The sequence below is a fragment of the Oncorhynchus keta genome, chromosome 28 (assembly GCF_023373465.1).
Source record: "Oncorhynchus keta strain PuntledgeMale-10-30-2019 chromosome 28, Oket_V2, whole genome shotgun sequence".
Taxonomy (NCBI): Eukaryota; Metazoa; Chordata; class Actinopteri; order Salmoniformes; family Salmonidae; genus Oncorhynchus; species Oncorhynchus keta.
Genome location: NC_068448.1, coordinates 19,136,082 through 19,163,416, shown reverse-complemented (window position 1 = coordinate 19,163,416; position 27,335 = coordinate 19,136,082). Strand labels below are relative to the sequence as shown.

At 42.5% G+C, this 27,335-nt stretch overlaps 1 protein-coding gene and 1 long non-coding RNA gene across 5 annotated transcripts in view; both read right to left on the bottom strand.

The window, feature by feature from the left end:
- The window catches only part of LOC118371797 (C4b-binding protein alpha chain-like), a 58,964-nt gene that overhangs the window by 13,151 nt on the left and 18,478 nt on the right, over positions 1–27,335 (bottom strand). For all 4 annotated transcript variants that reach the window (XM_052485078.1, XM_052485080.1, XM_052485081.1 and 1 more), the window contains exons 13-17: positions 2,368–2,556; positions 2,049–2,148; positions 1,684–1,757; positions 1,399–1,581; positions 555–728 (exon numbers count right to left, since the gene is read on the bottom strand). In XM_052485078.1, the coding sequence (XP_052341038.1) occupies positions 555–728; positions 1,399–1,581; positions 1,684–1,757; positions 2,049–2,148; positions 2,368–2,556 (720 nt within the window). The remainder of the gene's footprint in view (positions 1–554; positions 729–1,398; positions 1,582–1,683; positions 1,758–2,048; positions 2,149–2,367; positions 2,557–27,335) is intronic.
- On the bottom strand, positions 21,287–23,878 carry LOC127913238 (uncharacterized). Its single transcript, XR_008085408.1, has 3 exons — positions 23,820–23,878; positions 23,647–23,685; positions 21,287–22,909 (listed from the first exon to the last, which is right to left on the bottom strand). It is a non-coding gene; the product is annotated as an uncharacterized LOC127913238 (long non-coding RNA).

Sequence of the window (27,335 nt, the reverse complement as noted above, 5' to 3'; positions counted from 1 at the left end):
TGCTGTGATCCCTCAAATGCTTTAGTCAGCCAGTGTGGTCTGAGTAGTAGAATGGTCTTGGACAAGATGGTCAACTTCTCAAAGTGTGAAGGTAGCAGAGGTCAATGGAAGGTAAGCAGCTCACGAGACCATTGGGTTATTTTAATGGGTAAAATATTGAACTTCAACACCAGTTTGTCTTCAATCGTAACCAGCTTTGCTACTAAAAATGCAGATTCCAGTATCAAGGAATGGATCAAAAACAGAACAGAAATAGATGGAAACTAAAATGACCAAATCCAAACTTATAATGCATACAGAGAAAATAAATACTTGAGATTGCTATGCACAAGCATGCATATGGTGAAAAATAACAATTAGCATGAACATGAATTCAAATACCATCTTGTCTCATTTTTGAAAAGTAATTGTGTTTATATGAGTAGAGGTCAGTTCCATAAAAAAAGCCAGTTTGTCGACAAATTGGTCTTCTGGTCATAAACACCAAATGATGCAAAATATCTGAGCTAAAATATTAGGCTAGTGTGTTAAATAAACAGTGAAATCAGTCTTACCTTTGCATGTTGGGTAAGGAGCTGACCAGCCTTCTATTTCACAGGTCAGACTGGCTTGTCCCTCCATCTCATATCCAGTATTACACCTATACGTCACAAAAGACATGTACGTATAGGGGGGACGGCCGTCAATCCGAACACCATTCTCAACAACAGGATTAGGACATGACACCACTGCAGACGTAAACAAACATATGTCATTAGCTGCTGTTTTGAGGTGAACAACATGACAAAAGTATATTATTTATTGGTTTTAGACTACTTGAAGCAATAAACAATGTTGTTATAATCACCCATTTATGAATAATGCATCATTATCTATCAAATAAATAGGATGGATTCTATTGAAACCTACTTCCTCTGAGCTTAATGTTGCATCATGATTATTAGATTAGGCCGACACATTAAACATGCTTTAGACTGCTTGCCTGTCATGCACATCTGTGATAATGTTTGTTTTTATTAAGCTAGATACTGTGATATTTAGACATTTATCTTTCAGAGGAGGTCATCTGGAACTTGATCATGACTGTGTGGTGGAGGAAAAAAGTGGAAGCACAAATAGATTTTATAATAATATAATATGTAAGCAACTTGTGTCAAACTCATTCCATGGGGGGGCTGAATGTCTGTGGGTTCTCCTCCCTTGTACTTGATTGATGAATTAAGGTCACTAGTTAGTAAGGACCTCCCCCTCATCTGCTCATCTTAATTGAAAGGAGAAACCAGTAGACACTAGGCCCTCCATGGTGTGAGTTTGACACCCCTGGTGTAAGCAGTTCATTATTGTTTTGGTAACAATCATACTTATAAAAACAGGGGAAAAGGAAAGCTTTCAACATACTTTTACACTCAGGTGGAGCTGGCTGGAATTCTCCATTCTCACTGCAGGTTATGGATTTAGCTCCAACCAGAGTGTAATCCTTCTCACAGGCATATTGCACGACACTTCCATAGTCATACGTATCATCAGGTGGGACAACAGGCCCACCGTTGACAATGTTTGGGGGCTTTCCACACTTCACCACTGCAGATTAGAGCACAACAGCAGTTATGAAAAGATGATTCAGGCACATGCACAGAACTGTTAATGTTATTTTCACTTGACATGCTCCTTCAGATTACCAACCTTCACATACAGGAACTCTGCCATCCCAGCCTCCATCCATACAGGTCCTTACACCGCTGCCCACAAGCACATAGCTGAAATATAGAAAGATTAGACAATACGAGACACTTTTTACAACTTAGCTTTCAGGATAGTAAGGGTTACAACAGAGACTGTTCACAGCTCTGATCAAAATAGTAATAACAGATAATACACCTGAAATTTAATTACTTTTTGTTTAGCTTTTAGGGGGGGTTGATTAAGGCCTATTTGGGAAAAAAATCACTAAATTAGGCCAACAAATGAACAGCTTTGTGAAAATGTTGACATGTTAATTCTAAAAAAGTAAAAATGTAATTACATCTAAGACTCAAGAAAGCACTGACCCAGTATTACAGGTAGCAACTACCTGGTCTCCAAACAAGACCCCCTCAGAGATATTAAACTGGCCGTTCATCACTTCTCCTGGGCTGCCACACGACTTCCCTGAAACAACCAGAGAAAACCAGTCAGACTTTCAAAATGACAGAGTGAGAAAGAGTTGAATGTTAGCACAAAACAGGTCCGAATTCCAGGCTAGTATTTCAATTCGATTGAAGGATGGGCAATGAATATATCAAGTTGAGTGGGTAAGTAAAAACTGGAAATATTTACAAGAATATGGCACAACTTTTCAAAACAAAAATAAATAGACGATTATATTACTTTCGCATTTCAGTTTCACTTCACTCCACACGCCAGCAGTACAGGTGACTGGCGGAGACCGTCCTGTACTGGCATATCCAATTGCACACTGAAAAGTGACTTTTGCGCCATCTACAAATGTCTCTTGCGTGATGAAGGCATCTGACAAAACCATGTTTGGCCCTCCTATGGGTTTGGTACAGTTTTTAGCTGAAAGAGGTGGAGACAAAATGGAATTCTGTTAATGACCAAGATGAACAAATACAGGAGACAACATTTTCAATTCAACCCACAAACTGTTGTAGTTTAAGCTTTAAACCACCATCTAGACAGAGAGATAAAAATAAATAGGATTCTATACAGAAATGACCCCACCTTGGACAGTGAGAACAATCAAGGCCAGCTGGACCATCCATATAGTCAAGGACCAACAGATGTTAGAGGGCTGCATATTATTTTCCTGTAACAAGCAGCAGCACACAATTTCCTGGATTGGTTGGTTTGCTTGTACTGTAAAGTTTTTTTCAGATCGCCACCTACGCAGACGAATTTCTCTAAATATCCACTTGCAGTAATCACGCTGTTGAGAAGGAAAAACACACTGTCATACAAAAATCTGTGAGTTGGGGTAGCCATACAGATAACTAACTTTAGCTAGCCTAACTGGTAACGTTATTAGTTAAGCCTGGGACAAAGCACAGATAATCAAACTTCCCAAAACAATGTAACTGCCATGGAAACACGTGGGGGAAAGGGCCATGGAGGAAATATCCCGAATCTCCTCATTGCCCCAAGCAAAATTTACCCACATTTAGGCTATTGTTTGTGTGAATTTCAGACTGTGGGGGATAGGGGGGGGATTACACTTGTATGGATGTTGACCCCAACACATGTTCATGTCATCATTGACATGACTACCAATATCTGTATGCTAGCTATGCTAACCAGCTTACACAAACGGGAGTAAGCATTTAGCATTCACTTCTAAATCTGAAAAAGGAACAACTTCTATGTTATACAGCGAAAAACAGCCCAATGCTCTATACACTGCTCAAAAAAAGTAAAAGGGAACACTTAAACACCACAATGTAACTCCAAGTCAATCACACTTTTGTGAAATCAAACTGTCCACTTAGGAAGCAACACTGACAATAAATGTCACATGCTGTTGTGCAAATGGAATAGACAACAGGTGGAAATTATAGGCAATTAGCAAGACACCCCCAATAAAGGAGTGGTTCTGCTGGTGGTGACCACAGACCACTTCAGTTTCTATGCTTCCTGGCTGATGTTTTGGTCACTTTTGAATGCTGGCGGTGCTTTCACTCTAGTGGTAGCATGAAACGGAGTCTACAACCCACACAAGTGGCTCAGGTAGTGCAGCTCATCCAGGATGGCACATCAATGCGTGCTGTGGCAAGAAGGTTTGCTGTGTCTGTCAGCGTAGTGTGCAGAGCATGGAGGCGCTACCAGGAGACAGGCCAGTACATCAGGACCCGTGGAGGAGGCCGTAAGAGGGCAACAACCCAGCAGCAGGACCGCTATCTCCACCTTTGTGCAAGGAGGAGCACTGCCAGAGCCCTGCAAAATGACCTCCAGCAGGCCACAAATGTGCACGTCTGCTCAAACGGTCAAATCAAACAAAACTTTATTTGTCACATACACATGGTTAGCAGATGTTAATGTGAGTGTAGCGAAATGCTTGTGCTTCTCGTTCCGACAATGCAGTAATAACCAACAAGTAATCTAACTAACAATTCCAAAACTACTGTCTTATACACAGTGTAAGGGGATAAATAATATGTACATAAGGATATATGAATGAGTGATGGTACAGAGCAGCATAGGCAAGATACAGTAGATGGTATCGAGTACAGTATATACATATGAGATGAGTATGTAAACAAAGTGGCATAGTTAAAGTGGCTAGTGATACATGTATTACATAAGGATGCAGTCGATGATAAAGAGTACAGTATATACGTACGCATTCGAGATGAATAATGTAGGGTAAGTAACATTATATAACTGTTCTCCCTTATTATTATTATTATTATTATTATTATTATTATTATTATTATTATTATTAGACCATGCTGGTCATTTATGAACATTTGAACATCTTGGCCATGTTCTGTTATAATCTCCACCCGGCACAGCCAGAAGAGGACTGGCCACCCCTCATAGCCTGGTTCCTCTCTAGGTTTCTTCCTAGGTTTTGGCCTTTCTAGGGAGTTTTTCCTAGCCACCGTGCTTCTACACCTGCATTGCTTGCTGTTTGGGGTTTTAGGCTGGGTTTCTGTACAGCACTTTGAGATATCAGCTGATGTACGAAGGGCTATATAAATAAATTTGATTTGATTTGATATAAGGTAGCATTGTTTAAAGTGGCTAGTGATATATTTACATCATTTCCCATTATTAAAGTGGCTGGAGTTGAGTCAGTGTCAGTGTGTTGGCAGCAGCCACTCAATGTTAGTGTTGGCTGTTTAACAGTCTGATGGCCTTGAGATAGAAGCTATTTTTGAGTCTCTCGGTCCCTGCTTCGATGCACCTGTACTGACCTCGCCTTCTGGATGATAGCGGGGTGAACAGGCAGTGGGTCGGGTGGTTGATGTCCTTGATTCACTGTTGTGGTCGGCCTGTCTGGGTTGCCCCCCTTGGGTTGTACCGTGGCGGAGATCTTTGTGGGCTATACTCGGCCTTGTCTCAGGATGGTAAGTTGGTGGTTGAAGATATCCCTCTAGTGGTGTGGGGGATGTGCTTTGGCAAAGTGGGTGGGGTTATATCCTTCCTGTTTGGCCCTGTCCGGGGTGTCCTCGGATGGGGCCACAGTGTCTCCTGACCCCTCCTGTCTCAGCCTCCAGTATTTATGCTGCAGTAGTTTATGTGTCGGGGCTAGGGTCAGTTTGTTATATCTGGAGTACTTCTCCTGTCCTATTCGGTGTCCTGTGTGAATCTAAGTGTGCGTTCTCTAATTCTCTCCTTCTCTCTTTCTTTCTCTCTCTCGGAGGACCTGAGCCCTAGGACCATGTCCCAGGACTACCTGACATGAGGACTCCTTGCTGTCCCCAGTCCACCTGGCCATGCTCCTGCTCCAGTTTCAACTGACCTGAGCCCTAGGACCGTGCCCCAGGACTACCTGACATGAAGGCTCCTTGCTGTCCCCAGTCCACCTGACTGTGCTGCTGCTCCAGTTTCAACTGTTCTGCCTTATTATTATTCGACCATGCTGGTCATTTATGAACATTTGAACATCTTGGTCATGTTCTGTTATAATCTCTACCCGGCACAGCCAGAAGAGGACTGGCCACCCCACATAGCCCGGTTCCTCTCTAGGTTTCTTCCTAGGTTTTGGCCTTTCTAGGGAGTTTTCCTAGCCACCGTGCTTTTACACCTGCATTGTTTGCTGTTTGGGGTTTTAGGCTGGGTTTCTGTACAGCACTTTGAGATATCAGCTGATGTACGAAGGGCTATATAAATAAATTTGATTTGATTTGATTTGATTTGATTTGATGATCTTTATGGCCTTCCTGTAACATCGGGTGGTGTATGTGTCCTGGAGGGCAGGTAGTTTGCCCCCGGTGATGCGTTGTGCAGACCTCACTACCCTCTGGAGAGCCTTACGGTTGTGGGCGGAGCAGTTGCCGTACCAGGCGGTGATACAGCCCGCCAGGATGCGCTCGATTGTGCATCTGTAGAAGTTTGTGAGTGCTTTTGGTGACAAGCCGAATTTCTTCAGACTCCTGAGGTTGAAGAGGCGCTGCTGCGCCTTCTTCACGATGCGGTCTGTGTGAGTGGACCAATTCAGTTTGTCTGTGATGTGTATGCCGAGGAACTTAAAACTTGCTACCCTCTCCACTACTGTTCCATCGATGTGGATAGGGGGGTGTTCCCTTTGCTGTTTCCTGAAGCGCACAATCTCCTTAGTTTTGTTGACGTTGAGTGTGAGGTTATTTTCCTGACACCACACTCAGAGGGACCTCACCTCCTCCCTGTAGGCAGTCTCATCGTTGTTGGTAATCAAGCCTACCACTGTTGTGTCGTCCCCAAATTTGATGATTGAGTTGGAGGCGTGCGTGGCCACGCAGTCGTGGGTGAACAGGGAGTACAGGAGAGGGCTCAGAACGCACCCTTGTGGGGCCCCAGTGTTGAGGATCAGCGGGGTGGAGATGTTGTTGCCTACCCTCACCACCTGGGGGCGGCCTGTCAGGAAGTCCAGTACCCAGTTGCACAGGGCGGGGTCGAGACCCAGGGTCTCAAGCTAGATGACGAGCTTGGAGGGTACTATGGTGTTGAATGCCGAGCTGTTGTCGATGAACAGCATTCTCACATAGGTATTCCTCTTGTCCAGATGGGTTAGGGCAGTGTGGTTGAGATTGCATCGTCTGTGGACCTATTTGGGCGGTAAGCAAATTGGAGTGGGTCTAGGGCAGAGGTGGGCAAACTTTTTGACTCGCGGGCCACAATGGGTTCTAAAATTTGACAGAGGGGCCGGGCCAGGAGCATTTGGAGGGAGTGTTTGGGCCGGATATACTAAAGCATTAAATGTAGTGTGTGCAAACCTCATAGCACAGTAAGAACACTACAACCCAATTTATTAACTGTCTTTCAAATGTGAAAAATAGCCCTTATCAGTTAATAAATTTGTCTCAAGGAATATGCAAGATATGGCATTTACATACTATTTCGCAGATACTGGGAGGAGGAAATGTAAATAGATTAAAATAACATACGCACTGTGATTTATCAAGATTGCGTCTGTTTTTAATACGTTTCAATCGAAGGTGCACAGTTAAAGAAATCAACATTTATTGAAAAATGGAATCACTTTCAACATTCAAAACATATTATTACACAACGAAATACTCAAGCTCAATAATATCTACTTGTGTTAAACTCCGCAAAATCATGGATGGATTGTCCTGACCGCGCGCTCTACAAACTCGCCACGGACGCCCTCGCCTTCACGCGCAAACAGTACACGTGTATCGTTACCAAGCACACAGACATAGGCTGTATTAAATATCCTACCTGTAGCTGAAAATTTAAATTTAAATTAAGAGCGATGTGCGGCGTGTTAATTAAGCTACTGTACCGCTGCTGTGCGTAAATGCGCATTGCTCTTAATTAAAAGACGCACTTCCAAACTTTCCATATGCATTTTTTCATAACACAGCAGAAAAACTCACCATTTCAGTGGGAACAGTGTTGTTGGACTCCCTTTTTTGCCAGTGCATCAAAGTCTGGAGTTAGTTTTGTTGTGGCAATTCTCAGGACAGATCTGAGGTGTTGGTCAGTTAACTTGGATCTGTGATGGGCTTTTGTTGAGTCAAGTTCTGTTGACTCTGTAAATTAGCTGCCAACCTCTGAGCAGTAGCCGCCCGTTCTTGTGTTGACTGCTTGCTAGCATAGTTTGCATGCTTCGTGGCAAAGTGACGGCTGATATTGTACTCTTTGAAAACCGCAACAGCTTCTTGGCATATCAGACATACAGCCGTTGATCGGACTTCAGTGAAGAAGTATTTTGTTGTCCACTCCTTATTAAACACTGGCATTCGCTGTCCACTTTCCTTCTCTTTGGTCCGCTCATTTTTCACAGAAGGGCTTAATGGTGACGTGAAACGAAGTGAAAATTAAAGTGAAATAAAGAGAAATACGCGCCACTCCAACAACGGTCAATGTGTTTTGAGTGCGCCATCTATTGGGGAAACGTGGGCATTGCAGGGAAAGGGGAAAAAAGGAGGTTTTTACTATAATTTGGACAAGTTCGGCGGGCCGGATTAAAAAGCCTAACGGGCCGTATGTGGCCCGCGGGCCGTAGTTTGCCCATGTCTGGTCTAGGGTGTCAGGTAGGGTGGAGGTGATATGGTCCTTGACTAGTCTCTCAAAGCACTTCATGATGACGGAAGTGAGTGCTACGGGGCGGTAGTCGTTTAGCTCAGTTACCTTAGCTTTCTTGGGAACAGGAACAATGGTGGCCCTCTTGAAGCATGTGGGAACAGCAGACTGGTATAGGGATTGATTGAATATGTCCGTAAACACACCGGCCAGCTGGTCTGCGCATGCTCTGAGGGCGCGGCTGGGGATGCCGTCTGGGCCTGCAGCCTTGCGAGGGTTAACACGTTTAAATGTCTTACTCACCTCGGCTGCAGTGAAGGAGAGTCCGCATGTTTTCTTTGCAGTCCGTGTCAGTGGCACTGTATTGTTCTCAAAGCGGGCAAAAAAGTTATTTAGTCTGCCTGGGAGCAAGACATCCTGGTCCGTGACTGGGCTGGATTTCTTCTTGTAGTCCCGTGATTGACTGTAGACCCTGCCACATGCCTCTTGTGTCTGAGCTGTTGAATTGAGATTCTACTTTGTCTCTGTACTGACTCTTAGCTTGTTTGATAGCCTTGCGGAGGGAATAGCTGCACTGTTTGTATTCGGTCATGTTACCAGTCACGTTGCCCTGATTAAAAGCAGTGGTTCACGCTTTCAGTTTTATGCAAATGCTGCCATCAATCCACAGTTTCTGGTTAGGAAATGTTTTAATCGTTGCTATGGGAACGACATCTTCAACGCACGTTCTAATGAACTCGCACACCGAATCAGCATATTCATCAATATTGTTATCTGACGCAATACAAAACATATCCCAGTCCACGTGATGGAAGCAGTCTTGGAGAGTAGAGTCAGCTTGGTCGGACCAGCGTTGGACAGACCTCAGCGCGGGAGCTTCTTGTTTTATTTTCTGTCTGTAGGCAGGGATCAACAAAATGGAGTCGTGGTCAGCTTTTCCGAAAGGAGGGCGGGGCAGGGCATTATATGTGTCGCGGAAGTTAGAGTAACAATGATCCAAGGTTTTTCCCGCCCTGGTAGTGCAATCGATATGCTGATAAAATTTAGGGAGTCTTGTTTTCAGATTAGCCTTGTTAAAATCCCCAGCTACAATGAATGCAGCCTCCGGATAAATGGATTCCAGTTTGCAAAGAGTCAAATAGAGTTCGTTCAGAGCCATCGATGTGTCTGCTTGGGGGGGGGATATATACGGCTGTGGATATAATCGAAGAGAATTCTCTTGGTAGATAATGCGGTCTACATTTGATTGTGAGGAATTCTAAATCAGGTGAACAGAAGGATTTTGAGTTCCTGTATGTTTCTTTCATCACACCATGTCTCGTTAGCCATAAGGCATACGCCCCCGCCCTACCTTCTTACCAGAAAGATGTTTGTTTCTGTCGGCGCGATGCGTGGAGAAACCCGCTGGCTGCACCGCCTCCAATAGCATCTCTCCAGTGAGCCATGTTTCCGTGAAGCAAAGAACGTTACAGTCTCTGATGTCCCTCTGGAATGCTACCCTTGCTCGGATTTCATCAACCTTGTTGTCAAGAGACTGGACATTGGCGAGAAGAATGCTAGGGAGTGGTGCACGATGTGCCCGTCTCCGGAGTCTGACCAGAAGACCGCCTCGTTTCCCTCTTTTTCAGAGTCGTTTTTTTGGGTCGCTGCATGAGATCCATTCCGTTGTCCTGTTTGAAAGGCAGAACACAGGATCCGCATCGCGAAAAACATATTCTTGGTCGTACTGATGGTGAGTTGACGCTGATCTTATATTCAGTAGTTCTTCTCGACTGTATGTAATGAAACCTAAGATGACCTGGGGTACTAATGTAAGAAATAACACGTAAAAAAAACTGCATAGTTTCCTAGGAACTCGAAGCGAGGCGGCCATCTCTGTCGGCGCTGGAAGCCCAGAAACAGACTCCATGAGGGTGGTATGAGGGCCCAACGTCCACAGGTGGGGGTTGTGCTTACAGCCCAACACCATGCAGGACGTTTGGCAAATTCGCCACTGGCGCCATGTGCTCTTCACAGATGAAAGCAGGTTCACACTGACTACGTGACAGTCTGGAGACGCCGTGGAGAACGTGCTGCTGCCTGCAACATCCTCCAACATGACCTGTTTGTCGGTGGGTCAGTCATGGTGTGGGGTGGCATTTCTTTGGGGGGGCCGCACGGCCCTCCATGTGCTCGCCAGAGGTAGCCTGACTGCCATTAGGTACCGAGATGAGATCCTCAGACCCCTTGTGAGACCATATGCTGGTGCGGTTGGCCCTGGGTTCCTCCTAATGGAAGACAATGCTAGACCTCATGTGGCTGGAGTGTGTCAGCAGTTCCTGCAAGAGGAAGGCATTGATGCTATGGACTGGCTCGCCCGTTCCCCAGACCTGAATCCAATTGAGCACATCATGTCTCGCTCCACCCACCAACACCACGTTGCACCACAGACTGTCCATGAGTTGGCAGATGCTTTAATCCAGGTCTGGGAGGAGATCCCTCAGGAGACCATCCGCCACCTCATCAGGAGCATGCCCAGGCGTTGTAGGGAGGTCATACAGGCACGTGGAGGCCACACACACACTACTGAGCCTCATTTTGACTTGTTTTAAGGACATTACATCAAAGTTGGATGAGCGTGGAGTGTGGTTTTCCACTTTAATTTTGAGTGTGAATCCCAATCCAGACCTCCATGGCTTGATAAATTTGATTTCCATTGATCATTTGTGTGATTTTGTTGTCAGCACATTGAACTATGTAAAGAAAAAAGTATTTAATAAGAATATTTCATTCATTCAGATCTAGGATGTGTTATTTTAGTGTTCCCTTTATTTTTTTGAGCAGTGTATATAGACCAAATTATGTGGACAACCATACAAATGAATGGATTCGGCTATTTCAGCCACACTTGTTGCTGACGGTTTATAAAATCGAGTGTACAGCAATGCAATCTTTATAGACAAACATTAGCAGCCTTACGGAAGAGCTCAGTGACTTTCAACGTGGCACTGTCATAGGATGCCACATTTCAAACAAGTCAGTTTGTCAAATTTCTGCCATTGGACTCAGTGGCAACACGTTATCTTGAGTGATGAAACATGCTTCACCATCTGGAAGTCCGACGGTCAAATCTGGGTTTGGCGGATGCCAGGAGAACGATACCTGCCCAAACGCATAGTGCCAATTGTAAAGTTTAGTGGAGGGACTGTTTTCCTGGTTCGGGCTTAGCCCCTTAGTTCCAGTGAAGGGAAATCTTAACGCTATAGCATAAAATTATAGTCTGGACAATTCTGTGCTTCCAACTTTGTGACAACCGTTTGGGATAGACCCTTTCCTGTTCCAGCATGAGGAATGCCTCCGTGCACAAAGAGAGGTCCATACAGAAAGCGTGTCGAGATCGGTGTGGAAGAACTTGACTGGCCCGCACAGAGCCCTGACCTCATCGAACACCTTTGGGACAAATTGGAGCACCAACTGCGAGCCAGGCCTAATCGCCCAACATCAGTGCCCAACCTCACTAATCCAAGCAAGTCCCCGCAGCAATGTTCCAACATCTAGTGGAAAGCCTTCCCAGAAGAGTGGAGGCTGTTATGGATAAAAGTGGGGACCAACTCCATATTAAATGCCCATGATTTTGGAATGAGATGTGGACACCTGCTCGTCGAACATGCACTACATGACCAAAAGTATATCCAAAATCAGACTCAAGTAATTAGTTACGGTTTTCCATTACATCTAGAGCATTTGTGACTGTAGCAGGAGCTAGCAACCATTTCATTCATTTTTTTGCCACCCTTCCCTGACACCCGTCATATTCAATGCGTGTTGCACGTTCGTATATTCATCAGTTATTCAGCGCTCTGACACACAAACGAGAGTTCTCTGAAATCAGAGTAGATAGCCAAAATGAATTTACGAAGTTTATTCTCAAAGTCGCGGGGATGTCACGTCCTACTTTCATCAGTACACTCATAACCTAAGCATTACAAAATATCTATTAAATCAAATAACTGTATGTCGCAAATAAGCAATAAATGTTTTTGTTGACCAGATTCAACACTCCATACAAAAAGTCATTTTTTGGTGAGCGAATAATTACCACCTGCTGGAGGGAGACAGATTCTCCGCTGAGTTGGGCCCCTCTCTTTGGGTGCGTTCATAAATTTACTCTGGTATCTACTACTATTTCAGATAACTCTCGTCCGAGTCTGCCAGAGCACAAGAATGCGCAACACCAGTTGAACGTGAGCAAACGTTGGCAAAATACTTAATTAAAATTGTTGCCAGCAGTACAGTTACAACGCTCTAGATAACATGAACAGTCTAATCAGCTCTGCTAGTGCGAGTAAAATTGTCAGTGTGCAGTGTTCTCTCGGTGTCTGGAAGTAGCTAGCAAGCTAGCCAACTTTTGCCAGTTAGCTTGGGTGCTTAACCGACGTGAGGTCAGAATGGTCGAATCAACCCCACTTCTCGGCCAGTGTGCACTCACGAGTAGGCTGGACAATGGAACAAGTCCAAATTCACCTAAGAATGAAAAACGGCCAAAGAACGTTGAACAATGACTGTTCTGGCTGTTTAAAAATCGGTCACATATTGAAAAAGAGGACAGGGACATATGTTTTGTTTAGGGTATACACCGTTTTCTGAAGAAGAAAACCATTAACCATGGAGCAGAAACATTTTGAATTTGATGGCTATGTGCCAGCCATCGCTAATAATGTGACATGGAACCCAAACCGGCTGCGTGCGTGCGCCATCGTGCATAAATGCATTTTGTCCCCCCACAACAAATGCGATCATGACAAGCAGGTTAAAATATCAAAAACTCAACCAATTACATTAAATTTGGGGACAGGTCAAAAGGCATTAACCTCTTGCTCCTACCCGACACGCAGGCGTCCCATCTAGACATCTGGAAATGCAAATGCGCTACGCTAAATGCTAATAGCACTCGTTAAAACTCAAACGTTCATTAAAATACACATGCAGGGTACTGAATTAAAGCTACACTCGTTGTGAATACAGGCAACAAGTCAGATTTTTAAAATGCTTTTCGGCGAAAGCATGAGAAGCTATTATCTGATAGCATGTAACACCCCAAAAGACCCGCAGGTGACGTAAACAAAATAATTAGCATAGTCGGCACTACACAAAACGCACAAATAAAATATAAAAAACATTCATTACCTTTGACCATCTTCTTTGTTGGCACTCCTAGATGTCCCATAAACATCACTATTGGGTCTTTTTTTCGATTAAATCGGTCCATATATAGCCTAGATATCGATCTATGAAGACTGTGATCAAGGAAAATAATAGCATTTTATAACGTAACGTCATTTTTTTTTATTAAAAAAGTTGATGATAAACTTTCACAAAACACTTCGAAATACTTTTGTAATGCAACTTTAGGTATTAGTAAACGTTAATAAGCGATCAAATTGATCACGAGGCGATGTATATTCTATAGCTGTACGTCTGGAAATAATGTCCGGGTACATCTCAACCAAAATATCCGGGCGGAGACCGAAGAAAGCGCTACCTTGTGTCCGTTTGACCAAGAAACAAATCGTAGGCAAATGACAAGACTGTTGACATCGTGTGGAAGCTGTAGGTATTGCAACCTCGGCCCCATTTAATGTGGTTCACATTCAACAATGGGTTCTAGTGGCACATGGATATATTTTCGCATTTTCAGTGATCAGATTTTCCTGCGTTTTTCGATGAAACGCATGTTCTGTTATAGTCACAGCCGTGATTTAACCAGTTTTATAAACGTCTGAGTGTTTTCTATCCACACATACTAATCATATGCATATACTATATTCCTGGCATGAGTAGCAGGGTGCTGAAATGTTGCTCGATTTTTAACAGAATGTTCGAAAAAGTAGGGGGTAGGAGTAACAGGTTAAACATGTATGGCAATTTAGTTAGCTAGCTTGCACAGGCAACTAATTTGTCCTATTTAGCTAGCTTGCTGTTGCTAGCTCATTTGTCCTGGGATAAACATTGAATTGTTATTTTACCTGAAATTCACAAGGTCCTTTACTCCGACAATTAATCCACACATAAAACGGTCAACTGAATCATTTCTAGTCATCTCTCCTCCTTCCAGGCTTTTTCATCTTTGAACTTAACGTAAACTCACCCCCTTCGTACAAATGTGCACAACCGCAACATTCAAACGAGGCTACAAAGAAAACTAATGGGACTGTAGCGACTGTGTTGACGTCAAAATCTGGGGTGTGAACTAGATTCCTACTCAAGAGTTGATCAACATGGTAATGGCACTATAGTATTGGGGAAAAGTTGAAAAGAACTGACCCTCCGTTACATCGTGTCGTGTCATGTCGTAACGTACAGCACGCATAAAGCAACTATTTCTGTCTTACGATCTCCATCCACTAGGTGTAGCACAGTAATTGTGTCATCACTGCATGTGATCATCATTCCCAAAGCCGCTGTTTACTTCTAAGATCACTTTAGCACCGCACTAAAAACCGATTCAAATTCGACAAAAACCTTAAAATAGGTATGCATTCACACATTATATAAACTTTAGTGTTTTATTTACATTTCGAGGCGATTAGGTGACGAGTTGGACAGATAGTGAAAAAAAGAGTGAAAAAAAGCAATTTTCCCACACAACATCTCTCCTTTTCACTATCACGCATTAGTTTCGCTTCCCCACCTGCCATTTTCTAAAAGACCCGACGCGGCTCCATTGCCTGCTTGAATTATGCAGAAACGGGCAGCGTTTAGGTCATGTAATTGGTAATGTTGGAAAGGGGAGAAATTGTGCTTTACAATGGTATTGACATTACAGTTGATCTGGAAGTATTACGTTTTTGGGGCGCTAAAATAAGGGTAATTGTACGGACCAAGGCGATGTACGAGTTTACGTTATATGGTAATTGGCATCTAAACTTTCATAGCATTACCACTACAACGGCAAAACAGTTAGTCTTTCAATCACCTACGTGGGTATAACCAATGAGGAGATGGCACGTGGGTACCTGCTTCTATAAACCAATGAGGAGATGGGGAAGGCAGGACTTGCACCGCGATATGCGTAAGAAATAGGAATTACTTATATTTTAGCCCTTGGCAAAGCAGACGCTCGTTGGCTCAATAATTGAATAACAATAATTGCACACAAAGTAGACTACACCTGTCAATAATAAGGTAGCCGAGGAAAGCAGAAAGATCTAAATGCCAACAATAGCGAGGCAGGCATTGTGACACAAAACAATCGGCTGGGAATAGAACATTCGGAAGGCGAGTCCAATAGAACTAATGAGCTGGCAGGGTGTAAAATGCACTAAAATTGGGCATGTATTTTTCGCGATTTACTATAGAATTACGGCAAGCAGCTGGGACATAAAGTAATATTACTTAATTAACTGTGTTCCACGACGCATGCAATTAAATATTTTTATAAAAGCGTTACAAATGGAATGTGTCCAGCCTATACATAGGTAGCTACACCGCCCAAAGTATTCGCAACCCAACTCCACCGTGATGCTAACGGTACAACAGCTAACTAATTAGCCAGGCTAGCAAAACCGTAGTCAAATAGTATGTATCTACTGCGTTACCAAGCTTTGTTATTTTGTATTTTCGTGATTTTATTGAAAATAGTTGAGCAATATGGCACGAGGGGTGTGACATGTTATGGCCAAAAGAAAACAGCAATGGCGTATTGTAGGCACAAACTCCGCCTTGCCATGGTTCGTTGGGAAAAGCCTATAGACAGAGCGGAAGAGTTATTGTGTTTGTAAATTCACTCCGGAGTGCCAGAGTGCGCTCTGGGCGTTCGTAAATTCAGAGCGTTGTCAATGTCCATTTGTAAATGCAGAGCGTTTTCGCTCTCTGACTAGTCGTATTTGATCAACTCCATTGATGTCTAGTTTGAGGAAACACTCGGATATTGTAGCTGGATCAGCTTGCTACCGTGTTAGTGTCCATTGCTAGCTAGCACTTTCTCTAATTTCCAACAATGATCATCTATGGTATTTGGAAGTCTTACCTTATTGTTCAAATTGGCTGTCCACTCTCTTCAAAAAGCTGCTCCGTCGAATATTTATTGTAACTCACTGTTCTGGCTTCTTCTTCTATGCTAACATGGCGGTCCGCAAACAATCGACAATCGTTTACGTGCATGCCGCCACCTACTGGGCTGGAATGTACGATCAATCTTGATCTGCCCAATTCTGTACTACCATGAAAATAAAATTGAAAACCAAATAAATCCCTATCAACTTCTACCCCCCCCCCCCAAAAAAAAACCTCCACCTCCCCAACACCCATACCCCATTCAACTGTGTATATATATATATCTATATATATATATATATATGCTGAAACACTCCCCGCTTAGAATTGTTCAGCATGTCAACAACCATTTCAACGGTAAACATCTGTTACCCCGAATATCTATTTTGTCGTCTCAACAATAACCTTCAAGCTGGCATTTCTGCTTTCCACAACAGAGTCGTATTGATAACCTTACCAATAAAAGCTAGTCAACTTCATTCATTATCAAAGTGTCCTTTGACACTGCACGTTCATGAGCACAAGATTTCTGAACAGGCCTCCAAACCATGCCAGGACCAGCAGAAACACCAGTCCCAACATTAGGTCCACTTACTACAGGAGCAGCCATGGAAGCTCATAATGTAAAAAATATATATTCAAAAATGAATCTAAATCAAACTTTGTCACATGCGCCAAATACAACAAGTGTAACCTTACCGTTAAATGTTATCTTTATTTCACTAGGCAAGTCAGTTAAGAACAAATTCTTATTTTCAATGTTGCCTAGGAACAATGGGTTAACTGGGGCAGAAGGACAGATTTTTACCTTGTCAGCTCAGGGATTTGATCTTGCAACTTTCCAGTTACTAGTCCAACGCTCTAACCACTAGGCTACCTGCAAGCCCTTAACCAGTAAACAGTGCAGTCCACACTGTAGTCTTACAGCAACTGCTTACGATATATCATGACTAATTCTATATCCCTGAGCCTCTCTGCACCTGGCATCCACCAAATGCTGCACTATGTTCCACCCCCATAATTACAACGCTTAACCTTCACATTGCTACCACATTCACGGTAACCATGCGCTCTGTTAAGAAGCAGTGTGGCTTGGTTGGGTTGTGTTTCGGAGGACGCATGGCTCTCGACCTTCGTCTCTCCCGAGCCCGTACGGAAGTTGTAGCAATGAGACAAGACAGTAACTACTAACAATTGGATACCATGAAATTGGGGAGAAAAAGGGGGGGTATTTTTTTTAAATAATAATAAATAAATCAATAGTTCCCGCAAAACACCAGTCTCAACGTGCAACTCTGCCTGGAAGGCCAGCATACCTGTGTCGCCTCTTCACTGTTGACTTTGAGACTGGTGTTTTGCGGGTACTATTTACTGAAGCTGCCAGTTGAGGACTTGTGAGGTGTCTCTTTCTCAAACTAGACACTCTAATGTACTTATCCTCTTGCTCAGTTGTGCACCGGGGCCTCCCGCTCCTCTTTCTATTCTGGTTAGAGCCAGTTTGCGCTGTTCTGTGGAAGGAGTAGTACACAGCGTTGTACGAGATCTTCAGTTTCTTGGCAATTTCTAGCATGGAACAGCCTTCATTTCTCAGAACAAGAATATACTGACCAGTTTCAGAACAAATGTCTTTGTTTCTAGCCATTTTGAGCCTGTAATTGAACCCACAAATGCTGATGCTACAGATATTCTACTAGACTAAAGAAGGCCAGTTTATTTGCTTCTTTAATCAGCACAACAATTTTCAGCTGTGCTAACAGAATTGCAAAATGGTTTTGTAATGATCAATTAGCCTTTTTAAAATGATCAACTTGGATTAGCTAACACAACGTGCCATTGGAACACAGGAGTGATGGTTGCTGATAATGGCCTTCTGTACGCCTATGTAAACATTCCATTAAAAAAAGCTGCCATTTCCAGCTACAATAGTAATTTACAACATTAACAATGTCTACACTGTATTTCTGATCAATTTGATGTTATTTTAATGGACAAAAAAAAGTGATTTTCTTTCAAAAACAAGGACATTTCTAAGTGACCCCAAACTTTTGAACGGTTGTGTACAATCAGTAATCTTGCTCTGATTTGTCATCCTGAGGGTCCCAGAGATAAAATGTAGAATAGTTTTGTTTGATCAAATCAATTTTTATGTTCAAATGTAGGAACTGGGGTCTACAGTTTTGACCCCACGGCTGTCTCTGGCTCCACACACACCCTCCCGGCCATCGAGATGTGTGAAAGTTGGTGTATAAGCTAATGATCCATCATTTATGACTTTCCTGGGGGTGTGTAAACATATATTTTTTATTACCATAGCATTTTTGTTTGTTCTCTATAGTTACATTTTCAAGTATATATCAATTGACCAATTCGGCACATTTGGGCAATCTTCTGGCAGACTTGATACAAAATATTGTATTCTTGTTGTATAGTAACTAGCCACCTAAGCAAGCTAGATATGTTACAGTTGCTGCATTCTAATTTGGGAGTAACAGTAAACACCAGTGGTGTTTAGTACCTAGATACGGAGAACTTGATTGGCAGACGTGATTAGCAGAGATGGTACCTGGATAGTAGTTATGGGCATTCCAAATCTTTCTGAGAGCTGGCTCATTTGGCTCCCAAACGATTCGTCGTTCAAAATGCTTCTGAATTTACCTAGAACCATGAAAAAAATAACAAATCTGCAATGTCAGATCGTGAAATGCGAGTTCAAATACATTACCTTGCCAAATTGTAAAAAGAATCAGCGTGGACCAGATTGAGGCGCTCCCCCCACAATTTATTGTTTCTGCAGTGAGGATTCACCTTCTTTAGATAATTATTTTGTAACTTTTCTGCAGAACAACGTTGTTTTCAGCTCAAACTGCAGTAGTAGCAGTATGCAAATCAGGGAACTAAATGAAAGGCTCTTTCACCAATGTGATTCTGTTCCCGACCTTCAACAAAAAGATCTGTTCAAAAAGAGCTATTTGTTCATGAATGACCCATCACTACTGGATAGTACACAAGTTTTGATTGGTTTAAATCATGGGGAAAACTGTCATTTTGATTGAGTGGACATCTGCAGCGTTTGTAATGCGATCTCTGTGACCGAGGTTACATTGCATAGCCGTGGTTTTGCAGTTAGGGTGCATAACTGAAAAGGGCTGACGTTAAGGGAATTTTTATCAATGATGACTAATTATGTAATCAGGACTGACGAATCAGAATACTATTATGTTACTGTATATGTACTAATCAGAATACTATTATGTTACTGTATATGTATGAATTTTATGTTTAATCCTAGTACTGAATATAATGTGTGTAAATATAATCAAGAATTAGAACAATGGCTGTCTGTTCCTTGGTAGAAATGAATGAACTATATCACCAAACTGGCTAGAATGCTTATCTACACAGGCTGACCTTGGCTCTAGGCGACGCTGACGTCATTTTCAGTTTATAACCTGTGGTAAAATGTGTAATGAGCAGTACTCTCGAGAATAAACGCAGCTGGTTGATTTCAAGGCTGGTCTCTGTCCATTTTATACCAATAAGGGTCTTACAACCCCTTATGAATTGACAGAGTGATTCATTTTAATTGGTTATTAAAACAGAGGAATTTAATTCCTGCAACAGCCGATGAGATTGAATCCCGGCCTTACTTTGGAAGTGTTTTTCCTTGTGAAACCTCTACTAGCCTACTGTACTCTACTGCCTATATGTTGCAAGCAAAAAATGTCTCGTCGCATATACTGTATTTCCATGATGTATGACCATGTTTCCTTCCCTTCAGCTAAATAATAAAACATTATTCCCAAAGCAGTTCCAGGTTTGGCAAGATAACACAGACCAATCTGAGATGTGTAAATATTAGTTAAAGAACCAAGGACTGCCAAGACCCAAACACAGCATACTGTAACATTAACAATGGATGCTAGTTCAGTATTATGTATAAAGACAGAGAGAACTCTTCCTATGAACTTCCTATGGGTTAAGGAAGGATCACATAATTCCATCCAGGTCACCGGGAGGGATCAGCCCATAGAGAATGCGAGAGAAAGCATCCCTATATAGTTCCCATTATGGTGTCTAAGCACACGGGAAGAACCTTCATTCCGAAGTAGTCAATTTGTCATGATTAGCTGATCCCTCCTGATGACCCGGTTGGGCATGACTACAACAGGATTACTGGGATGGAACAGCCAATAAAGTTGAAGTACCACCCAGTTGACTACATACAAATAGGGGAAGCACTCAATAGCACTGCCCATGCTAAAACTGCCTTTTGGCCACTAGAGGCATCTATCAATCTCTATGGATCATCCAAATAATTATACGTGTGTGAACATTCCACAACTGCAGGTGGCAGTAAATCAAAAACCTTGGCTTTGTACCTGCTCAAACAACACACTTCAGGTGGCAGTATGCACCCTTTAAGTTAGTTTACCAAATCATAGGTGTAGAAGAAAACTCACTACTTCAAAATGGAGATGGTCTCAGTGGCGCTGTCTATGCTCTCACAGATGCCATAATGGGAGAGATATTCCCTGCAATTTATCCAGAACGCCATAATCGGACAGATACAAAGATGTTGACTACTTCTGGATGGAGCCCACCTAGTGTTCAACCTTCCAAAGTTCTCCCAGGTCACCCTGCTCCTTCGCACAGTTCCTCCACTGGCTTTCAGTCAAAGCCTGCATGCACTACAAGACCATGGTGCTATACCTAAACCTTGAGCCACCTTTGATCTCTTGGCCCTTATGACTGAGAAATTGTTGTCCCCTCTAGCTCACTGTAAGGGCTGGATTCAATCCATATCACAGAAGATCTGTGTTAAAATGTAAAGGTAATTTGCAATTGAGCTGACATATGCAGTGTTTGCGTGAATGCTGTCTCCACAACCGCCGGAACATTGCCTTTAATTGTCAATTGCACTATTAAGCAGATTTTCAGCGCTACGGATTGAATAGTGCGATAAGTCAATCTGGATGAGAACACTGCTAAATAAAAAATGTACATTTAGACACTAAGATGCGATGCCTAAGTCTATGGTATCAATATTAACCCGTGGAGAAAGATGGAGGTTTAATTGATTGGTACATTAAGTTCATTTTAATCAAACAAGTGCAACAAACATGTTTCATAACTGGCTGCCCACAACATACTAGTTTAATGTGGTTCCACACTGATAATTGAACAGGTTCCAGACACAGACGGAAACCAAAGAGAAAAGTACAGCATATAGGGACAGAGGTGAGATCCACAGAATACTTCAAACACACATTAATACTTCATTTTGTGAATTCTGTGCTCCTCTGTTGGATATTGTAGTTTAAGATCAAATGAAAGATGACATTTATGGAAAAAGGATGAAAATTGTATTGTTTGGTTATGTTTAACACCGATATGCTTACTTAGTAAGGTACATTGATCAGAATAAAGCTAATTCAAATGGACTATACAATAGACACTGAACTCCAATATTGATTATACTTTTATTTGCAACATTCTAAACTTGCCCTACTAAATAAGAACCTGGTTTCATATATGAAGCAACCCCTAGTGTTATGAAAACAAGTGCTATTAGTGCTCACACAACATATTAAATGTGTTACTTTCATTAGGACAGCCTGGAATAAAAGGGCAGTGGGAAATGTCAAGATAATAGAAAGAAATAAAGGCTACAACTGCAGAATGTTTGGTATTTTCCCTTGACATAGTGAAGAATCCAGAGCACGTTGAACATTCAAAATGCATTAAGCTGAGCCTGATATTACCGAGAGCTACAGGTTTCCTGCCTATAGAACACCATGATCCAGTGGTCCTGTTGGAAGAGACTCTTGCAACATTTTCATTCAAACTTATTTACATTAATTTACAAAATATATATTTAATTGGCTTATCTACAGTAGAACTGCAAAATAATAGTGCAAATAAAGACTCCAAATCTGGATCATGAGCAAGAGTCCTTGATCCCTCAAAGAACTAGCACTTTAAAAAATAAGTATAAAGCATCAATTCCTTTAGCAGTCATTGTCTCCGGTGTTCCAAGAGTTATCCTAATAAATCCAAGCTTTTCAGATTCACGTCACAATAACACAATTACTACTTATCAATGACTAGAGCGAAACTTGGTGAAAGCCCATTGATTCACATTGAACCAGATGTTCTGGTCTATCAAACCAGTGAAGGCCTTTGGTGGTATGACTTACATATTGTGGGTCTTGTATGAAAATGTATGCACTCACTACTGTAAGTTGCTCAACTAAATTACAAATGTTTTGTTTATCTTAACAGATATGATTTCCTTCAACCCCCCCCAGAGGTGGCAAAATTGGCTTTGTGAGGCATGTTCACCCAGAAAATCAGAGACCCTACATATGGGTGAATTTTAACATGAGAATGTTGCAATGAGTTAAATCAGGATCAGACTAGGAGTGATTTGTGAAGTACACTGGAAACATACAAGTAATCAAGTTAGGCCACTCCTTAAGCACAAGCTCCCAAATGGAAGTGAACCAATACATTCTTCATCAGGAGGTTTCTAATCATCGTGTAATAGAGATTCCTTTTAAAGTATATGAACCATTCCCGGTGTTTGGGAGGGTGGTAGATTCAGGGGACATCACAGCAGCCATTTTACTGTGACTCCTTCCTTCTCAATGAAGCAGGAGGAGACTGAGGTAAAGTAGAAGACTTGGCACTGAAAAAGAAGACACCCCAAAAATACATTTCTTTATACACTGATAACCATCTGCCCAGCATTTTTTTTTTACAAAATCAACGTGGACCTGTGGAGCACAAACTGGATAAAATCTGTTGGACTTTGACACATATCACTGAACAGCTGCCACAACATGTCAGCTTGAAGCCAAGTTTGAGATCATTATGTTTCAGTTCAAGGTTCAAAAAGTCATCATGCTCACCATTCCAAATAAACATTTTGCATTATTCTAATTAATTCTCAATCACCCATCTTTCCTTATTATCTCAAATTAAATCAAAATGTATGCTCATAAACGCTGTCTGAGTTTTTAGTGGCCACATTTCCTGAGTAGCCACCGAGAGCTGTAACACAAACACTCTAGTAATCATGACTATTTCTAGATGACCAGGTAGCCAAGCCCTCACAAAACCACCAGCTTTGCCCAATGCTCACCACCTGAGCGACTTCCCCGGCAAGTAGCCTAGCAGTTAAGAGCGTTGGGCCAGTAACCACTAGCTATACTGCTTGTTCTGTGCGTGATTTCCTGCAATCCAGGAATGTCAGTGTTCTGCCACAGCCAGCAAAGAGCCAGGATCTCAATCCCATTAAGCATGTCTGGGACCTCTGATGTTGGACTGTAATAGACTATAGTCTCTTCCTTGACTGATATTGTTATCCACATTGCTCGTCATACAAAATGTTTTATAACATTAAAAGAATCTGCTGACACTTACCAAGTACACCAACACTGCCCACTATTTTCCCAGCATTGTCTGTCAATAAACAAACAGAAGGAAGGTGACATGAATTTGCAGTGAAGCTGAAATCACCAAAATACGACTTGGAATCAAAGAGAAAATGATATAGCTACAACAAAAATATGAATAGCAACTGGGTGATCGCTTACTGTTGGTGTCTGGGGTTGTATGAGTGGCGTCAGGTACACGATCGGTTACATAAAAAGGGGACAGAGAACACACAGATTTAACAATTACTAATACAGAATACGGATGTTGGATAAAACAAATCAAATAATGTAGTGAAAGAATGAGGTGGTGTTAGTGGCTTGGCATGCTGGTGAAGAAACTAGTGTTACATTTCAACACATTCAACATTTATTTCCGTGTTTGAGGCCATGAGCTCACATAGCTCAAGGTAGGATTCAGCTGTTTGTGAGGACAGCGTAGGATTACTTCATGCATTTGATATGGGTTAAGATTTTCTCCATGACCACTTGACAGGTACATTGTTACATATATTCAGATCACAATCAGTCCTTTGTTTCAGGTGAAGGAGAGTCTGGAGAAAATACACCATAAACTACCACTGGATGCCGTCCAGATTACATTTGAATGTATAATTCAAGTGTCAATGGAAGTTTAGACAAAAAACTAGGGGAATTTAGTGAGCATACTAGGCTGTGTATACCACACAGAACAAATGACGATTCTTTACCTCAGCCAGAGACTGACATTAACTTGGTGTTAAGGTCATTCAAAAGCCTCAGACTATTACCACAAAGGATCAAAGGTTAGGCTAATACAATGAGTTAATGTGTTCGGTGACAGGTTCAGCTGTACAAAAGGCACTCTCTGATCAAATGAAAGTTTGTATTCGGCGCACGTGACAACAGGTGTAGGTAGACCTTACAGTGAAATGCTTACTTACAGGTTCTAACCAATAGTGCGAAAAAAGGTGTGTGTAGGTAAGTAATGAAATAAAACAGTAAAAGACATTTGAAAATAACAGTAGCAAAGCTATATACAGACACCTGTTAGTCAGGCTAATTGAGGTAGTATGTACATGTAGGTATGGCTAAAGTGACTATGCATATACACTTCTCAAAAAAATAAAGGGAACACTTAAACAACACAATGTAACTCCAAGTCAATCACACTTCTGTGAAATCATACTGTCCACTTAGGAAGCAACACTGATTGACAATAAATTTCACAAGCTGTTGTGCAAATGAAATAGACAACAGGTGGAAATTATAGACAATTAGCAAGACACCCCCAATAAAGTAGTGGTTCTGCAGGTGGGGACCACAGACTACTTCAGTTCCTATGCTTCCTGGCTGAGGTTTGTCACTTTTGAATGCTGGCGGTGCTTTCACTCTAGTGGTAGCATGAGACGGAGTCTACAACCCACACAAGTGGCTCAGGTAGTGCAGCTCATCCAGGATGGCACATCAATGCGAGCTGTGGCAAGGTTTGCTGTGTCTGTCCAGCAGGCCACAAATGTGCATGTGTCTGCTCAAACGGTCAGGAACAGACTCCATGAGGGTGGTATGAGGGCCCGACGTCCACAGGTGGGGGTTGTACTTACAGCCCAACACCGTGAAGGACTTTTGGCAATTACCAGAGAACACCAAGATTGGCAAATTCGCCACTGGCGCCCTGTGCTCTTCACAGATGAAAGCAGGTTCACACTGAGCACATGTGGCAGAAGTGACAGAGTCTGGAGACGCCGTGGAGAACGTTCTGCTGCCTGCAACATCCTCCAGCATGACCTGTTTGGCGGTGGGTCAGTCATGGTGTGGGGTGGCATTTCTTTGGGGGGGCCGCACAGCCCTCCATGTGCTCGCCAGAGGTAGCCTGACTGCCATTAGGTACCGAGATGAGATCCTCAGACCCCTTGTGAGACCATATGCTGGTGCGGTTGGCCCTGGGTTCCTCCTAATGGAAGACAATGCTAGACCTCTGGAGTGTGTCAGCAGTTCCTGCAAGAGGAAGGCATTGATGCTATGGACTGGCTCGCCCGTTCCCCAGACCTGAATCCAATTGAGCACATCTGGGACATCATGTCTCGCTCCACCCACCAACGCCACGTTGCACCACAGACTGTCCAGGAGTTGGTGGATGCTTTAGTCCAGGTCTGGGAGGAAATCCCTCAGGAGACCATCCGCCACCTCATCAGGAGCATGCCCAGGCGTTGTAAGGAGGTCATACAGGCACGTGGAGGGCACACACACACGACTGAGCCTCATTTTGACTTGTTTTAAGGACATTACATCAAAGTTGGAGCAGCCTGTAGTGTGGTTTTCCACTTTAATTTTGAGTGTGAATCCAAATCCAGACCTCCATGGGTTGATCAATTTGATTTCCATTGATAATTTGTGTGATTTTGTTGTCAGCACATTCAACTATGTAGAGGAAAAAAAGTATTTAATAAGAATATTTCATTAATTCAGATCTAGGATGTGTTATTTTAGTGTTCCCTTCATTTTTTTGAGCAGTGTATGATGAACAGAGTAGCAGATAGCCCGGTTAGCCAATGTGCATGGCACTGGTTGGTCAGGCCAATTGAGGTGGTATGTACATGAATGTATTGTTAAAGTGACTATGCATATATGATAAAACAGAGAGTAGCAGCAGCGTGGGGTGGGTGTGGGGGGCACACAATGCAAATATTCCGGGTAACCATTTGGTTGCCTGTTCAGGCTGTTATGGCTTGGGGGTAAACACTGTTGAACCCTTTTTGTCCTAGACTTGGCACTCTGGAACCGCTTGCTATGCGGTAGTAGAGAGAACAGTCTATGACTGTTTTTTTTTAGTTTAGTTTATTTTATTTTTTACAGGGACAGTGCACATTAATCAACGTTTCAGTAAAAGTGGCGGTTTTAGCCAGCCGGCTAATTTTCAACCGCAGTCCCTGGGCAGGTTATTAAAAACAATTACAATATAGACAATAGCACCATAGAACAAGCAAAACATAGCAACATAGGACAAGCAAGACATAGCATACAGACAGAACAAAAAGCAGCAAGACAAAATTCATAAAAGCAACCAAGTGTTTCCACACCTCACAAGTTACAGACAACATGGAAAGCGGCAACACACAGCTAGGGACCATGTTCACAAATCTGATTGACCTTGAGCCATGTCTTCAAGCATTTTGTGAAAGTGTGATATGTGGTGCAGTTATGTGTGTCTGATGGCAGTGTATTCCAGACATGGGAAGCTCTCACAGAGAATGCAGATTTACTAAAGGTGCTTTTCCTTAGAGGAACTATACAGTCACCTCTCATGGCAGACCTTGTGGATCTGCTGCCATATGTCTGGGTTTTCTGTTTAACAAAAATATTGAGTGGAGGGGAGCCAGGCCATTAAGGATCTTGAATACAAGACATGCGTCGGTGTATTGCACAAAATTTTCCCAAATCAAGAGCTCATGCTTTCTAAGGATATGACAATGATGATGGCTATTGGGCTTCCTATCAAGCACTTTGAGAGCCTGTTTGTAGACAGACTGAATAGGTTTTAAATGTTGTACAGCAAGCTTGGGCCCAACTAGTCAAGCAGTATGTTAAGTGGGGAGTATCATAGATTTGAAGTACAGTTTTGCTACCTCTGTAGTCAAACAATTTCGTATAAATCGGAAATTAGCTAGATTGAATTTAGTTATTTGAATTACCTTTTTC